General features: G+C 48.3%; 1 protein-coding gene across 4 annotated transcripts in view; it reads right to left on the bottom strand.

The window, feature by feature from the left end:
- ulk1b (unc-51 like autophagy activating kinase 1) overlaps window positions 1–18,461 on the bottom strand; it is a 130,148-nt gene that overhangs the window by 47,313 nt on the left and 64,374 nt on the right. For 3 of the 4 annotated variants that reach the window (XM_078227154.1, XM_078227157.1, XM_078227156.1), the window contains exons 10-16: window positions 16,468–16,550; window positions 13,908–13,958; window positions 10,071–10,159; window positions 7,860–8,025; window positions 3,807–3,867; window positions 2,764–2,853; window positions 25–150 (exon numbers count right to left, since the gene is read on the bottom strand). In XM_078227154.1, coding sequence (XP_078083280.1) covers window positions 25–150; window positions 2,764–2,853; window positions 3,807–3,867; window positions 7,860–8,025; window positions 10,071–10,159; window positions 13,908–13,958; window positions 16,468–16,550 — 666 coding nt within the window. The remainder of the gene's footprint in view (window positions 1–24; window positions 151–2,763; window positions 2,854–3,806; window positions 3,868–7,859; window positions 8,026–10,070; window positions 10,160–13,907; window positions 13,959–16,467; window positions 16,551–18,461) is intronic. The other variant, XM_078227155.1, reaches the window with a different exon arrangement.

Raw genomic sequence — 18,461 nt, 5'->3', positions numbered from 1 at the left:
TAACCACTCACCGGGAAGACTAACCTCGGTGAGCTGCAGTGCCTCGGAGACTGAAGGTTCTGCTCTATTCGCTGGTAGTTGAGAATCTGTGTCGGGACAGGGATAGGAACGGTGTCTCCGTAGGTGCTGACGGATTGCTGGCTTGGCCGACTGCAGGAAACAGAAAGACCTCGTATCAGAAGATGTTTGCTAAATCTGACTTTGCGGGAAAAGACGCAACACAAATTTCCACACAGCACACTCACAGTCACAGGAATTCCTGCGCTTCGATCTACATTCCCAGGCGCTTGGAAGAATGAGGTGTGATCTCATTGAAACATGTCAAATTCTTAAGTTGCTTGATAGGGTAGGACAGCATGGTGGTACAGTGGTTAGCACTGCTGCCTCACAGCGCCAGGGTCCCAGATTCAATTCCTGTCTGGTGCAGAGTTTGCACGTTCTCCCCGTGTCTGCGTGGGTTTCCTCCGGGTGCTCCGGTTTCCTCCCACACTCCAAAGATGAGCAGGTTAGGTGAATTGGCCATGCTAAATTCTCCCTTATTATCAGAGAGATTAACAGGGGTCACAGGAATGAGTGCGATTGTGGTCAGTGCAGACTTGATGGGCCGAATGGCCTCCTTCTGCACTGTAGGGATTCTATGCTGAGAAAGTGGTCGCCCCCGACTGAAGAGTTCAGTCCACAGTCTCAGAATAACGGGTCCGCCCATTTAGGAATGGACATTATGAATCTCTGGAATTCTCTGACACAGAGACACCGTGAATATGTTGTGAACATGTAAGACTGCGAGGTTGATAGATTTTTGAGTACCAGGGGAATTAAGGGGTAATTAGGAGGAAGGTGGAGTTGAGGTGAAGATCAGGTGTGATCATATTGAATGGCAGAGCAGGTCTGATGGGCCAAACGGCCTCACCTGGCTCCTGTTTCCTTGCTCCACTCACTGCAGCAAGTGGAGACTGCAGTTCCAGCTCAGAGCTCTGGGTTTGCAGGATACCCACGTCAACTGGGTGTAGGTGCCCCCTGGCAGTGGTGAAACCATGATCAGGCAGGGGAAGGGGCCCTTGTGGGTGTGCAGATGCATGTGATGGTGGTTTGCCCAGGCTAGGGTAGAGTAGAGGATCAGGGTAGCCAATGAGGTTAAACCGAGGCTTTACCTGATGCAATAGTTCAAAGCCATCTCAACATTTTGGGTAAGATAAAGCATTGGATCAAGCCCAGGAGGGGGCGTAATGCCACATCCTGTCAACTTGGATCTTTGATCGAGCCCAAGATGGGATGCAATGTCTTGTCATCTTGGATCTGGTTTTTTCCTCATGTGGGGACCATGATTGGACTTAATTTGAATTGTTTTTTTTGATTAGAAACGAAGTACCAAAAGGCCCCCTTCCCTCATCGTATGGGTTGCAAGACCAAGGACATTGCCTGCACCCCTCCGCCCGATCAGCTGGGGTAAGAGGCCAATGGAAGGGGAGTTCACCTTGTTGGCTTTCAGACGGTTAATCAGCCTGAAAACCCTTCCACTCCTCTCCAAGAGAAAATGATGAAGATATGGACAACATTACGTATGGCCAATCAGAGCAGCTGATCTTTAGCACAAACTCCATAGGCTGCCAGAGCCTCGGGGTCAGCCAATGAAAAGGACACTTGGTCCGGACAGTGGATATGTTGTCAGGGAATCCCATTATCCGACCATCCAATCTATGTTAGAAATCGGCAAGTTACAGAGCTCCAGAAGAGAAATACTTAGATTTATAAAGCCCATAAATGTGAGGGGCTACACAGCCAATTAATTACTTAAGTGTAATCACCTGTAATGTAGGAAGCACAGCAGCCAATGTGTGCACATCAAGCTCCCATAAACCACAATGTAATAATGACCTGAATAATCTGTTTTTGATGGGGTTGCTTGAGGGGTAAATATTGCCCAGGACACTGGGGAAAACTTTCCCACTCTTCCTCAAGATAGTTCTATGGGATCTTTTACATCCACGTGACAGTGGATGGGGCCTTGGTTTAATGTCTTCGGCAAAAAAACAACACCTCCAACAGTGCAGCACTCCTTCAGCACTGTATCGCAATGGGAATGTGAGCGGCCAGAATGTATTCAAGAGGCGGCTGGATATAGCACTTGGGGTGAATGGGATCAAAGGTTATGGGGAGAAAGCAGGATTAGGCTATTGAGTTGGATGATCAGCCATGATCGCGATGAATGGTGGAGCAGGCTCGAAGGGCCGAATGGCCTCCTCCTGCTCCTGTCTTCCACGTTTCTATGTTTCTATTAATGTGTTACTGATACCTGGAGTGGGTTCTGAACCCACCAGCCTGTGAATCAGGGGCAAGAGGCAGTAACACCAGCTCCACTGAAGAGTTGATATTGGTATATATTGATGGAGTCTGAATCATTGAATGGTTTCAAGAGGGAGTTAATACATACTTCTAATAAAAAAAGGGGGAAAGAGGGACATGGGGAACAGGTGGGGAGGTGGATTTGAGACCAGGGAGCGATCAGGCATGATCTGATTGAATGGCGGAGCAGGCTCGAAGAGCTGAATCTGCCGACTTCTGTTCCTAGTTGCTATAGTCCAGCAGACAAGCTGTTAAAGCAGTCTCTGTGACATTTCAGATCTTGTCAGACATGCTGCGGGCACCAGCCTATTTGTTAAATGTCAGGTTTCCAGGCTATCGCTTTGAGAAAATGGCAGCGGGACGTGTAATCGCAAAAATCTCATTCAGCCTCAATTTAGTCCGACAGCGCAGTGGCCTTACCCTGAGGGGCTTGACGGGCTACTGCAGGACACAGAAGGAGATGATGGTCTCCCCTGACTTCCCAATCCGGCAGAAGTCAGAACGGAACTGCTGGAAAAAAAGGGAACAAGATAATTAGTCCCCGCTACACAGAGCACGGTATAGCAGAGATTCTGCAACTGAGTGCAATTAAACAGCAGAACTCTTAAAGAGTTTAAATATACAATTTGACTCAAAAAGCACCTTTCAGAACCACAAGACGTTTCGAAGTACTTTACAGCCAATGAAGTACTTCAGAAGTGTAGTCACTGTTGGAATGTAGGAAACTCAGCAGCCAATTTACGCACAGCAAGATCCCACAAATAGCAACTTGACAATGACCAGATTGCGTGTTTTTGTGATGTTGATTGAGGGATAAATATTGGCCAGGGCACCAGCGAGAATTGGCCAGCTCTCCAAAACAGTGCCATGGGATCTTTCACATCTATCAGTTTAACATCGCATCCACAGGAAGGCACCTCTGCCAGTGCGGCACTCTCTCAATCCTGCACTGGGGTATCAGCTTGAACCTTTGTGTCTAAGTCCTGGAATGGAACTTGAACCTGGAATCTTGTGCCTCAAGAGGCTACACTGCTACCAACGGAGCAACAGCTGACTCAGTGTTGAAACTGACTTAGGAATCTCATTAGAAGAGTTCCGCCATGTTGGACTGTGGGGGGGGAGGAATCTCTTCACTCAGAAACTTTGGGATTCCTATCCAAGAGGGCTGTGGATGTTCACACAGTGAGTACATTGAAGACAGAAATCAATAGATTTTGGGCACTAAGGCAACGAAGGAACATGGCAATAATGTGGGAAAATGGAGACAAATGGTAAGTCTTGATCTAATTTCTTAGGGCCTCAGGGCAAGTAGAGGATGGGTCATCAATGCCACTCCTTCCCAGTGAGATTAAATTAAAAGCACAAAGACTCACCCCAAGGAGGAGAATCCAGTGGGGCAAAGTCCAGCCGGAGAGACAGCTAGACTTTGTGCGCACTCCCCCACTGTCATCACAGGAACCTACCTGCTGTAATTCAGGCTGTCGATCACTGTCCGTCCCGCCATGGTGTCACTCAGCAACTCCCCTGAAGAGCAACAGAACAAGTATTCACTCTCTCCTTTCAACAATGCAACTGACAAAATCTTAAGATTCATAAAGTCATTCCGGCACAGGAGGAGGCCATTCGGCCCCGGGGTCCTTGCCGGCTCCCTCTAGAGCAATCCCCCAGTCCGATTCCACCGCAACAGTGAATTGAGAGGACCAGCTAAAATGTTACACGACCACAATATCAGGGGTTGGGTTTGGAATGGAGCGGGGGGGATAGACAGAGGTTAAGGTTTTCCAGACTTCCCTGCCAGTGGGATTTTCCAGTCCTGCCGATGGCAACCCCTTCCACAGCAGGTCACCTGGTGGGGGAGGGTGTGACCAATGGAGAAAGCCATTAACATTAGCAGAACCGGAAGGTCCCACCGCTGGCCAATGGCGTGCCACCTCCACTGCCACAAAAAATGTCGCACCCCGGCAACGTTATTTCTCTGAAGCCCGTCCAATTTCTTCAGAAATTGTTCATTGTCTTCACACTTTCACCGTCCTTGTGGGCAGCTCCAGGTCACTCCCACTCTCTGTGTTTAAAAGGTTCCTCCTCACTTTCCTGTTTAGAAATCTTAGAAACCCTACAGCACAGAAAGAGGCCATTCGGCCCATCAAGTCTGCACCGACCACAATCCCACCCAGGCCCTACATATTTTACCCATTAATCCCTCTAACCTACGCATCCCAGGACACTAAGGGGCAATTTAGTATGGCCAATCAACCTGACCCGCACATCTTTGGACTGTGGGAAGAAACCGGCGCACCCGGAGGAAACCCACGCAGACACGGGGAGAATGTGCAAACTCCACACAGACAGTGACCCAAGCCGGGAATCGAACCCAGGTCCCTGGAGCTGTGAAGCAGCAGTGCTAACCACTGTGCTACCCATTAACTCGACAATAAAATCACAAGGAAACTTCCGAATTAACCAAGGCAAGATCGCAGCAGAGAAAGTTAGGTGCCAAACTCAGAAATACTTGCACGATTAATTTCCTCTCCGGATCATCCACAATTTAAAACTTCCGCAAACTAGAATCATCCTTCATAATCATTTCGGGAGTCTGAGAGTCGAACAGGATATTTATATTCCCATTAACGGCGAAATACTGCACCCAGCACAAACTCCCCTGTCAAAATTAACATCTGCCAAAGCAAAATATTCCTGAATGAGAATGCCACAGGATGCAGCACTGAGTCAGACCCAATACCATCGCTTGCTAGTGACAGCTTTTCACTAAAGCTTGTTCCCATTGGGAACTCTGGGCAGGATTTCTCCCCCTCCATACCCCATCCTCCCACTCCCCCTCCCCCTTCCACCACCCCCTCTCCACCCCCATCTCCCCTTCCACTCCCCACCTCCCCCCATCCCCCTACATCCACCCCCACTCCAACCCCCTCTACCTCCCCCTCCCCCCGCTCACCCATCCACCTCCCCCCCACCCTTCTCCCTCCCACGGCATTTTCTGTGGTGGCGGAGGCAACACGCCATTGGCCAGCGGTGGAATCTTCTGGTCCCGCCAATGTCAACGGCTTTCTCCATTGCTCACACACTCTGCCGCCAGGGGACAGGAAGATCCCACTAGCCGGAAGGGCCGGAAAGCTTTGACCTCTGTTCCGCCACCCCCCCTGCCCCCCCACCACTCCCCAATCCCAATCCCTGATATCGTGGTCATGTTGTGCTTTAACTTGTCCTTTCAATTCACTGCTGAAGCCTCATTTGAAATGAAACGTTCGAGACTGGCTCCATCAAAGGGATCTGGGCATGCAGGCCTACAGTTCCCTAAAAGTGGCAACACAAGTGACCAAGGTGATTAAGAGGGCATATGGCATGCTTGCCTTCATCGGCTGGGGCATTGAGTACAGAAGTTGGGAAATCATGTTGCAGCTATATAAAATCTTCGTTAGGCCGCATTTGGAGTATTGCCTGCAGTTCTGGTTGCCACACTACCAGAAGGATGTGGAAGCTTTGGAGAGAGTGCATAGAAGGTTCACCAGGATGTTGCCTGGTCTCGAGAGAGTTGACTATGAGGAGAGTGAATAAACTAGGATTGTTTTCACTGGAAAGACAACGGCTGAGGGGAGACCTGACAGAGGTCTACAAAATTATGAGAGGCATAGATAGGGTGTGGATAGTCAGAGGTTTTTTCCCAGGGTGGGAGTGGCTCTTTCAAAGGGGGCACAGGTTCAAGGTGAGAGGGGGAAGGTTTAAGGGAGATGTGCGGGGGAAGTCTTTCACGCAGAGAGTGGTGGGTGCCTGGAACGGGCTGCCAGAGGAGGTGGTGGAAGCAGGCACATTAGCAACATTTAAGAGGCATCTGGATGGGTACATGAATAGGGAGGGAATAGAGGGATACGGACTGAGTAAGGGCAGAAGGTTTTTTTTGTTTAGTTAGGGCACCTTGGTCAGTGCAGGCTTGGAGGGCCGAAGGGTCTGTTCCTGTGTTGTACTGTTCTTTGTTCATCAACACATGGCTTTTTATATTCAGAGTGTGAGGTTTCCACAGACAGCCAAAGCTTGCTGCAGGTTCTCATTTGTTTATGCAAATCAGCTCTTGGCTGTGTTTCATTGGCGGGGGGGCGGTGAGAGCCATCGGAGGATACTGGTAATAACTAGTGAGCAGTGGAGGATATTGAGGAACAGGAGGAGGTCATTCAGCCCATTGAACCTGTTGACAATTCAGTTAGGTCATAGCAGGGCACTACCTCAATGGCATTTACCCTCTTCGAAAGTTTATTTCACAAAATCCTAGTGCAGAAGGAGGCCATTCAGCCCATTGAGTCTATACCGACCACGATCCCACCCAGGCCTTATCCCCGCAATCCCACGTATTTACCCTTCCAATGCCCTGACACTAAGGGGCAATTTAGCATGGCCAATCCACCGAACCTGCACATCTTTCGGACTGTGGGAGGAAACCCACGCAAACATGAGGAGAACGTGCAAACTTCCCACAGACAGTCAGCCGAGGCCGGAATTGAACTTGGGTCCCTGGCACTGTGAGGCAGCAGTGCTAACCCACTGTGCCACCGTGCCGCCCCAGCAGTTATACAGCTATATAAGTCATTGGTGAGGCTGCACTTGGAGTATTGTGTACAGTTTTGGTCACCGTGTTATAGAAAAGACATTGATAAACTGGGAAGAGTGCAGAGAAGATTTACGAGGGTGTTGCCGGGACTAGTGGGCCTGAGTTACAGGGAGAGTTTGGCCAGGCTAGGACTTTATTCCTTGGGACGTAGGAGAATGAGGTCTCCTATGGTCTCCATAGGTCTCCTATGTTCCTTTGAACATAGGAGAATTGAGGTGTATAAAAACACGAGGGGCACAGATAGGATGAACGCACATAGTCTTTCTCCCAGGGAAGGGGAATTGAAAACTAGAAGGCATGGGTTTAAGGTGAGAGGGGAAAGATTTAAAAGGGACCTGAGGGGCAACTTCTTCAAGCAGAGAGTGACGTGTATGGAATGAGCTGCCAGAGAAAGTGGTTGAGGCAGTTTCGATAGCAACATTTAAAAAGCATTTGGATAAGTACATGGATGGGAAAGGATAAGAGGGATATGGGCCAAACGCGGGCAATTGGGACTAGCTGGGAGGGCACCATGGACGACATGGACCGGTTGGGCCGAAGGGCCTGTTTTGGTGTTGTATTGCTCTATGACTCCACGCGGCGAGTTTTACTGTCCTGCCCGCCACGGGAATTGGAGCGGGCGAGGGGCGGACCATGAAAAGGTCCACTGACCTCAGGTGGGCGAGGATGGAAAGTCCTGCCCTATGACTCAAACTGAGACAACCACTGTGACTCACTCAAAGAAGGAACGAGGAGAGAGAGAGGCGGAAAGAGAGGTTTAGGGAGGGAATTCCAGCGTGTAGGGCCAACGGAGGAACACAGGAGGCTGGAATTGGAGGAACACACAGATCATTGTGTTGAGGTGGGTGCTGCGCTGGGATGAGGATACTGAGCGACTGGCTAGGGAAAGTTGACTTACCAGGGTAGTGTGTTGGGCTGTTGTAGGGAACCAACACAAAGTCGTCAATGTCGCAGGAGGAGTTCTTGCTGCTGCTGCCGCCCGAATCCTTGGAGCCCTGAAGGAAGCCCGGGGTCTCCTGGGTGGGGGAAGCAAGGGCTTTCTCACAGTGCATATCGGCTAGTGACTGTGTACAAGGGAAAGGAAATCGTTAAAGGAGTGCCTTTCACAGCGCAGCATTGACAGAAACACAACATAGCTTGAGCGACCCTCGGCGATTAATTCCTCTATCAGCGGGAACCTCGAGAACCAGGTTTAAGAACAATGTGAAGAAAGAGAGAATAGTACCAGGAGGAAAGGAGAGTGAAGGTGACAAAAATAGAGGGAAAAATGAAACCAAACATCTCGACAACAATCTCTACAGTCACTGCGCGTGTCGCTGCCTCGTAATGAGTGCAGTCGTGTTGTGGTTATCTTACTGGATCAGTAATCCAGAGAGTGCGTGTTCATATCCCACCAGTTTAAGAACTTGAATCCTGTTAATAAAAAAGTTGGCTGCAGGAAAAATAACCAGGAAGCTGTCAGATTCCTGGAAAAACCCCATGAGTTCACAATATCCTTCAGGGAATTAAATCTGTCGTATGGGCAGGACAGGAGGAGGCCACTTGGCCCATCGAGCCTGCACTGCCATTCTATACAAACCTGGCTTATCTAGGCTTTCAACTTCATTTTCCCACCCGCTCCTCAAATTCCTTGATTATCTGAGAGACCTCAAATCTGGATATTCCAGCCTTAAACATATTCAGTGAGGGAGCATCTACAACCTCTAAGGTAGAGAATTCCAAAGATTCCAAACCCTTTGAGGGAAGGAATTTTTCCTCATCTCAGTCCCAAATGATCCGTGCCTTATCCGGAGACTGTGCCCCCGGGTTTTAGATCCCCCGACCAGCGGAACCAATCTCTCGGTGTCTATCCTCTGGTGAACATTTCAATGGGATTGCCTCACATTCTTCTACACGACAGAGAATATGAACACTAATTACTCGGCCTCTCATCGTAGGACAACCCCCTTCACCCCAGGGACCAATCTAGTGAACCCCCATTGCTGCACTGTCTCCAATCCAAGTGCACTCTTCCTTAAATATGGAGACAAAAACTGCATAGCATTCCCGTCTCAAAGCCCCGCACAAATCATAGAACCATCATAGAATCTCAACAGGGCAGGAGGAGGCCATTTGGCCCATTGAGTCTGCACCGACTTTCTGACTTTCTCAGAAGACTAAGGAAATTTGGCATGTCCACAGATTTTTACAGATGAATCATAGAAAGCATTCTTTCACAGTTTGGTATGGCTCCTGCTCTGCCCAGGACCGCAAGAAACTACAAAGGGTCGTGAACGAAGCCCAGTCCATCACACAAACCAGCCTCCCATCCATTGATTCTGGCTACGCTTCCCGCTGCCTTAGAAAAGCAGCCAGCATAATTATGGACCCCACACACCCCGGACATTCTCTCTCCTACCTTCTTCCGTTGGGAAAAAGATACAAAGTCTGAGATCATGTACAACCAACTCAAGAACAGCTTCTTCCCTGCTGCCATCAGACTTTTGAATAGACCTACCTCGCATTAAGTTGAGCTTTCTCTACACCCTAGCTATGACTGTAACACTACATTCTGCACTCTCTCCTTTCCTTCTCTACGAATGGCATGCTTTGTCTGTATAGCGCGCAAGAAACAATACTTTTCACTGTATGTTAATACATGTGACAATAATAAATCAAATCAAATCAAATCAAAGACAGAGCATCTCACTCAGGCCCTATCCCCATAACCCCTCGTATTTACCCCGCTTATACCCCTAACCTATACATCTTGGGACACTGAGGGATTCGAGGGATATGGGCCAAACATGGGTAATTGGGACTAGCTGGGAGAACACCATGGTTGGTATGGACCTGAAGGGCCTGTTTCCATGTTATTTTGCTCTATGACTCTATGGGCCAATCCAGCTAAGCTGCGCATCCTAGCAAGGCTTCTGTCTTTTTCTACTCCGATCCTCATTCCACCCCCTCCTTTACCTCTCTGAATTTGAGTGCAAACTGTCTAGTCCCAGCCTAATGCCAGAGGTAGTGCCACACCCCGCACCCCCCCCTCCCCGCCCCCTCTCTTCCTGCACCCCGCCACGTTCCGCAGTGATTGACTGGAGAGCAGTGAGGATTCACATTTACTTACTGGAGGCGAGGCAAGGTGAGATGTGGAGGAGCTGCTGCAGGAGCTGGTGGAGGCTGAGCTGGGATACACAGGCATGGGCACCGGGGCAGCTGTGAAGAGAGGAGAGAGCAGCAGATCAACACAGAGACTGTCAAACAGCACACACCAGCTCCACATAACCAGATACCCTCTAAGGGGATCCATCAAAGATGCCAAAAGACAGTACCGGACCAAGCTAGAGTCCCAGGCTAGCCACACGGACCCCCGCCGTCTATGGCAAGGTCTGCAAGACATAACAGGCTACAAGATGAAGGCATGTAAAATCGCCGGCTCCAACGCACCTCTCCCTGATGATCTCATTGCATTCCAAGCCTGTTGTGAGCAAGAGGTCAGTGAGAGCATGCCCTCCACCCTGGCCCTGGATGAACCTGTATCTGGGGTCACCATTGCAGATGTCAGAGCAGCTTTCTCAAAGGTCAACCCACGGAAAGCAGCTGGCCCGGATGGGGTACCCGAACGAGCACTCAGATCCTGCGCGGATCAGCTGGCGGGGGTATTCACAGACATCTTCAACCTCTCTTTACAACAATCTGAGGTCTCTATCTGCTTCAAGAAGACGACCATCATCCCGGTACCTAAGAAAAGCCAAGCAGCGTGCCTTAATGACTATCGGCCAGTGGCTCTGATATCCATCATTATGAAGTGCTTCGAAAGGTTAGTCATGGCACGAATCAATTCCAGCCTCCCGGACTACCTGGATCCACTACAGTTTGCTATCGCCGCAACAGGTCCACAGCGGACAGCATCTCCCTGGCCCTGCACTCAACCCTGGAACACCTGGATAACAAGGACACCTATGTCAGGATTCTTTTTATTGACTGCAGCTCAGCCTTCAACACTATTATTCCCATGAAACACATCTCCAAACTCCGTGGTCTGGGCCTCGGCATCTCTCTCTGCGACTGGATCCTGAACTTCCTAACTCACAGATCACAATCAGTAAGGATAGGCAACAACGCCTCCTCCACGATCATCCTCAACACCGGTGCCCCACAAGGCTGTGTTCTCAGCCCCCTACTATACTCCTTATACACCTATGACTGTGCGGCCAAATTCTCCTCCAATTCGATTTTCAAGTTTGCTGACGACACCACCGTAGTGGGTCGGATCTCAAACAATGATGAGACAGAGTACAGGAATTGAGGTAGAGAATCTGGTGAACTGGTGCAGCAACAATAATCTCTCCCTCAATGTCAACGAAACGAAGGAGATTGCTATCGACTTCAGGAAGCGTAAAGGAGAACTTACCCCTGTCTATGTCAATGGGGACAAAATAGAAAGGGTCGAGAGCTTCAGGTTTTTAGATGTCCAGATCACCAACAACCTGTCCTGGTCCCTCCATAGTTAAGAAAGCCCACCAACACCTCTACTTTCTCAGAAGACTAAGGAAATTTGGCATGTCAGCTACGACTCTCACCAACTTTTACAGATGCACTATAGAAAGCATTCTTTCTGGTTGTATCACAGCTTGGTATGGCTCCTGCTCTGCCCAAGACCGCAAGGAACTACAAAAGGTCGTGAATGTAGCCCAATCCATCATGCAAAACAGCCTCCCATCCATTGACTCTGTCTACACTTCCCGCTGCCTCGGCAAAGCAGCCAGCATAATTAAGGACCCCATGCACCCCGGACATTCTCCCTTCCACCTTCTTCCGTCGGGAAAAAGATACAAAAGTCTGAGGTCACGTACCAACTGACTCAAGAACAGCTTCTTTCCTGCTGCTGTCAGACTTTTGAATGGACCTACCTTGCATTAAGTTGATCTTTCTCTGCACCCTAGCTATGACTGTAACACTACATTCTGCACTCTCTCCCTTCCTTCTCTATGAACGGTATGTTTTGTCTGTATAGTGTGCAAGAAACAATACTTTTCACTGTATGTTAATACATGTTGTGGAGGTGCCGGCGTTGGACTGGGGTAAACACAGTAAGAAGTCTAACAACACCAGGTTAAAGTCCAACAGGTTTATTTGGTAGCAAAAGCCACTTCGCTTTTGCTACCAAATAAACCTGTTGGACTTTAACCTGGTGTTGTTAAACTTCTTACTGTGTTAATACATGTGACAATAATAAATCAAATCAAATCAAATTAAATCAAAACATTCCCACTCACCAATCTCTATGAGATGGTGGCATGGAATCATAGAAAGAATCATAGAATCCCTACAGTGCAGAAGGAGGCCATTCGGCCCATTGAGTCAGCACCAACAACAATCCCACCTAGGTCTTATACCCGTAACTTCACATACTTATCCCGCTAATCCCTCTAACCTACGCATCCTGGGAAACTAAGGGGCAATTTAGCATGGCCAATGCACTTAACCCGCACATCTTTGGACTGTGGGAGGAAACCGGAGCACCCGGAGGAAACCCACGCAGACACGGGGAGAACGTGCAAACTCCACACAGGCAGTCACCCAAGCCGGGAATCAAACCTGGGTCCCTGGCGCTATGAGGCAGCGGTGCTAACCACTGTGCCGCCATGCCGCCTGGAGTCACAGTATAATGCTACATACTGTTTGTAGTGACCAGCCCCTTAAAATACAATCATTAAGTACAGATTATTTGCTCATTATCAGATTACTATTTGGGGGATCTTGCCGTGTGAACATTGGCTGTTGTGTTTTCCTAGGTTACCACAGTGACTACTTTAAAAAATCCAACTTTGGCTCTGAAATATTTTGGGATATCCTAAGCTCATGGATGGTGCTGTAAAACTGTGTTTATGGATTTACTTTCTCCACTTCCTCTTGTTCTTTCTTTCCAAATCCACCACTTCCCGATTGTGTTGCCTGTTAGGGGGTGGGACAGATAAGTGATCTTGTTAAGGTGCGGATCAGAAACCCCAATGTTTCTGACTTGACCCCAACAGTTGTTCTAGTTTGGCATTCGTGTGAGAATAAGGTGTTTCACTCCAGGTGTGATTCTATTGACCCAGAAGGAAGCTTTTATCAAAATAAACTTTATTTTTAACGATATAGTTTAAATATAACAAATGAATTAGCTTAACATTTACCAACTGAAATACTTAAACATCATAAGGTACAATTCTTAACTGCTAACCTATCTCTATTAGTTCCAATTCAAGCAATATTCCTCTTATAGATTTAAACTCCTCTTCAAAATCAGTTACCAACACACAGGCTTACATGCTGGTACTAGGGCTGCCAGTCCTGAGCCTCCAAAACACCTCTGGAGAGAGAGAGAGAGAGACAGAGAAAGAGACCTATTTCTCCCAGCAGGTTGCAAACAGCAGCCTCCAGAGGGAGACAGCGAGAGAGAGAGACACCTGTTGCTTCCTCTAGAACCTGGCAGAAACTGCCTGCTTTTCTCTGTATGCTTAGCTCGTCCCCTTAAGCACATGACTCTGTCAATCAACCTAATCAAATCCTTACTCTGAAACCCCAGGGGAAAACCCAAATAAACAAAAATGCATTAACACAGATTAAACAAACACATTCCAAGCAAAAACCAACCAACCATTCTCAACATGTGAGCTGCCTGGTGCAGACAAATTGGCACCATGTAAAACTGAGCTGAATTTTAAGCATACCCCGTACAAGAAACACGATATGAATACATTTCTTAAAGGCACAGTATCATCACAAAGTGTGCTTAGTGTTCGAGATGCCTATGATGGGATGACAGCTTAGTGTGGCTGAATTACACACCAAGACAATGAGTTTGCAATCAAACTAGCTGCTTGATCGAACTCCAGTGGAAGTTCTCTCCAGCACAGCCATGGGTCATTCCACACGCTTCTTCTGCCAAGATAGATCAGACTTACACCCCACTTACATTTCTTCATGGAAGCGCTGATGTCCAGAAATGGGTGATGAAAAAATTCACCTGTAGAAAGAAACACATTGATCATCTTAACAAACCTGTTTGCACTGTTACAGCACGTGGGAAGGTGCTGGGAAAATCTAAATCAAAACTCACATTACCCCAAAGTGCAGCAGGATATTATTGTAGAAAGGCATGTGTGTGTGGGGCTGTTTTACCAGGCGGTCGGGAGCACTAAATACAGGACTGAGAACAGGAGGAGGCCAGTCAGCCCCTTGAATCTGTTCCACCATTCAGTTAGATCATGGATGATCTGTATTTCAGCCCCATTTCCCAGACATTTGTTTCACATCCCATAATTCTGGTCGCCACACTACCAGAAGGATGTGGAGGCTTTGGAGAGGGTGCAGAAAAGGTTTACCAGGATGTTGCCTGGTATGGAAGGTATTAGCTACGAGGAGAGATTGAATAAACTGGGATTGTTCTCCCTGGAAAGACGGAGGCTGAGGGGGACCTGATAGGAGTTTATAAAATTATGAAGGGTATGGATAAGGTGAACAATTGGAAGCTTTTTCCCAGGGCAGAAATGACAATTACAAGGGGGCACAAGTTCAAGATGAGTGGGGAAAGGTTCAGTGGAGATGTGCGGGGGAAGTTTTTTACACAGAGGGTGGCGGGAGCCTGGAATGCACTGCCAAGTGAGGTGGTTGAGACAGACACGTTAGTGACATTTAAGACTTATCTGGATAGACACATGAACAGGGGGAGGTATAGAGGGACACAGGCGGTTGGTTTAGATAGGACTACGTGATCAGCGGAGGCTTGGTGGGCCGAAGGGCCTGTTCCTGTGCTGTACTGTTCTTTGTTCTAATACCCGATAAAAATCTCCCCATTTTGGAGTCAGGTTATTGACTGCTACCACACATCATGAACAAGGACCCCCAAGTCCCCCTGTGCTCCAGCTTTCTGCAGTCTCTCTCCATTTAAATAATAATCGGCCTTCTCGTTATTTGTTCCAAAATGAACAATCTCACATTTTTCCGGATGGAATTCCATTTGTCAATTTTCTGCCCACTCGCTTATCCTGTCAAAGAGGATTATTATCCTTCTCACAATCTGCCTTCTCTCCCACCTTTGTATCATCCGCATGTAGACTTTGTCACAGTACGCTCTGTTCCTTCCTCCAAATCATTAATACATATTGTGAGGTGTTGTGGTCCCAGCACTGATCCCTGTGGCACTCCACTGGTTACTGCCCTCCAACCTGAGAAAGACCCCCTTATCGCTGCTCGCTGCTTCCTGTACGTTAGCCGATCCTCTATCCATGCCAGAATATTAACAATATCATGAGCTCCTATCTTGTGTAGCAGCCTTTTGTGTGGCACTTTGTCAAATGTCTTTTGAAAATCCAAATATACAATATCGACTGCTTCTCCTGGGTTCAGAGGGCTGTTCCATCAGGACAGATGAATATAGTGGGCCCATTCTTTGAAATTTCAGGCAGTGAAAGATGATCTCACTGAAATATTTAAAATTCCTGCTGGGTTTGATGGGATAGAAACATAGAAAAACTACAGCACAAACAGGCCCTTCGGCCCACAAGTTGTGCCGAACACATCCCTACCTTCTAGACCTACCTATAACCCTCCATCCTATTAAGCTCCATGTACTCATCCAGGAGTCTCTTAAAAGACCCTATTGCGTTCGCCTCCACCACCACTGACGGCAGCCGATTCCACTCGCCCACCACCCTCTGTGTGAAAAACCTACCCCTAACATCTCCCCTGTACCTACCCCCCAGCACCTTAAAGCTGTGTCCTCTCGTAGCAGACATTTCCACCCTGGGAAAAAGCCTCTGAGAGTCCACCCGATCTATGCCTCAATGGGTGGAGTCTGAGAGGCTGGTTCCCCCTGGGGGAAGCCCAGAACACGGGGGGCATTGACTCAGGATGAGGGGTCAATCAGTTAGGACTGAGAAAGGAGAATATCTTCACTCAGATGGCTGTGAATCTTTGGAATTATCTGCCTCAGAGAGCTGCGGAGACACAGATGTAGCGTATCCTGTACTTCAAGAGTGAGACGGGTAGATTTTTGGACACAAAGGGAATCAGGAATACGGGAATAAGGCAGGAAAACTGGGCTGAGGTGGAAGAGATCGTACATGATCATAGTTTGAGGATAAGGGGTAAACCTTTTAGAACTGAGGTGAGGAGAAATGTCTTCACCCAGAGGGTGGTGAATGTGTGGAATTCACTCCCACAGAATGTAGTTGAGGCCAAAACGTTGTCTGATTTCAAGAAGAAATTCGATATAGCTCTTGGGGCTAAAGGGATCGAGGGATATGGGGGGGGGAAGGGGGGATCAGGATATTGAATTCAATGATCAGCCACGATCAAAATGAATGGTGGAGCAGGCTTGAAGGGCCGAATGGTCTATTCCTGCTTCTAGTTTCCGTGTTTCTATGATCTTACTGAATGGCAGAGCAGACTCGCGGGGCCGAATGGCCAATCCCTGTTCCTACTTCCAAAGTGCTTAGGTTCTATCCCAGTGAGAGTGAAGGCTGGTTACTCACTGAACTCCATACGGTCCTTGTAATTGCGGAGTAGGAGCCCCAGGAGCAGGTGGCGCAGGTGACTGGAAGTCTCTCTCGGAATGCTGTTGACAATGGATAAACCAAAAGGCATGAGTTGCAAAATCAAACCCAAGTACTCAGCGTAAAGTCTTTTTGAAAGTAAAGTTTATTGATTAGTCACAAGGAGGCTGACATTGACACTGCAACGAAGTTACTGTGAAAATCCCCTAGTCGCCACACTCCGGCGCCTGTTCGGATACACTGAGGGAGAATTTAGCACGGCCAATGCACCTAACCAGCACGTCATTGGGAGGAAACCGGAGCACCCGGAGGAAACCCACGCAGACACAGGGAGAGCATGCAGACTCCGCACAGTGACCCAAGCCGGGAATCGAACCCGGGTGCCTGGTGCTGTGACGCAGCAGGGCTAACCACTGTGCCACCGTGCCGCCCCGTCTGAAGTCTGCTCCTTTCTCTGGAAGCGAAAGGCCAGTGGAGTCTCACATCCCAGAGTGAGTCACCAGACTAGTGTGCAACAACAACTTACATTTCTATTGCATAAAAATAACGATGCTGAATCTGGAACAAAGGGACCGTGCTGGTGTTTATGCTGTCCATAAAAGACCATAAGTCATAGGAGCAGAATTAGGCCACTCGGCCCATCGAGTCTGCTCCGCCATTCAATCATGGCTGATATTTTTCTCATCCCCATTCTCCTGCCTTTTCCCCATAATCCCTGATCCCCTTATTAATCAAGAACCTATCTATCTCTGTCTTAAAGACACTCAATGACCTGGCCTCCACAGCCTTCTGCGGCAAAGAGTCCCACAGATTCACCACTCTCTGGCTGAAGAAATTCCTCCTCATCTCTGTTTTAAAGGATCGTCCCTTTAGCCTGAGGTTGTGCCCTCTGGTTCTAGTTTTTCCTGCTAGTGGAAACATCCTCTCCACGTCCACTCTATCCAGGCCTCGCAGTATCCTGTAAGTTTCAATAAGATCCCTCCTCATCCTTCTAAACTCCAACGAGACCCAAAGTCCTCAACCGTTCCTCCCATCCACTTCCTTTCACTCGATTTACTGAGAATTTACTGCCTCCAAAAAAAAAAATTTCTCGAAGTTTTAGTCTTTTTTAATTTGATGGGGTGATGGCAAGTTTCCTTTTGGTGAAGATGAATGAGGATCTTTACTGTGAAAAAGTACATCACAGCAGCAGATCTGTGGGGTTCAGGACAACCAAAAAAGAATGATTGCATTGTAATAACAATTCAGTGTTTATCATTTAGCGAATGTGGCACTGTATTCAATTCAGGCTTTCAAAATTCAACTTGCCGATTACTCTTGAACAGAATTCTTTCCCACTTGAGCAGCCTGGGAATGGAGGGATACAAACGATTGATCTAGTTGGACCAAGGAGCGGCACAGGCTTGGAGGGCCGAAGGGCCTGTTTCCTGTGCTGTACTGTTCTTTGTTCTTTGTACTCGTCATGGAGTGAACAAAGAAGGCAGGCCATTACAAGCCAGTCTTAACTTTAGGAGCAGCACCATGAGCAGACTGCTTGCTCTCAACGAGGGGAACCAAGAGTAGGAGCAAATCTAAATTATGAACAAAGGAAACTAGGGACTTATATCCTGGACTGTCACTTGATGTTATGTATGTGGGCGGCAGGACTTATATCCTGGACTGTCACTTGATGTTATGTATGTGGGCGGCACGGTGGCACAGTGGTTAGCACTGCCGCCTCACAGCACCAGGGACTCAGGTTCGATTCCCGGCCCCGGGACACTGTCTGTGCGGAGTCTGCACCTTCTCCCCGTGTCTGCGTGGGTTTCCTCCGGGTGCTCCGGCTTCCTCCCACAGTCTGAAAGATGTGCTGATTAGGTGCATTGGCCATGCTAAATTCTCCCTCAGTGCACCCGAACAGGCGCCAGAGTGTGGCGACTAGGGGATTTTCACAGTGTTCATTGCAGTGTTAATGTGACAATAATAAAATAAAA

The sequence above is a fragment of the Mustelus asterias genome, chromosome 13 (genome assembly GCF_964213995.1).
Source record: "Mustelus asterias chromosome 13, sMusAst1.hap1.1, whole genome shotgun sequence".
NCBI classification, from domain to species: domain Eukaryota; kingdom Metazoa; phylum Chordata; class Chondrichthyes; order Carcharhiniformes; family Triakidae; genus Mustelus; species Mustelus asterias.
The sequence above is the reverse complement of the archived record's forward strand: the minus strand, read 5'-3'. Positions and strand labels throughout refer to the sequence as shown.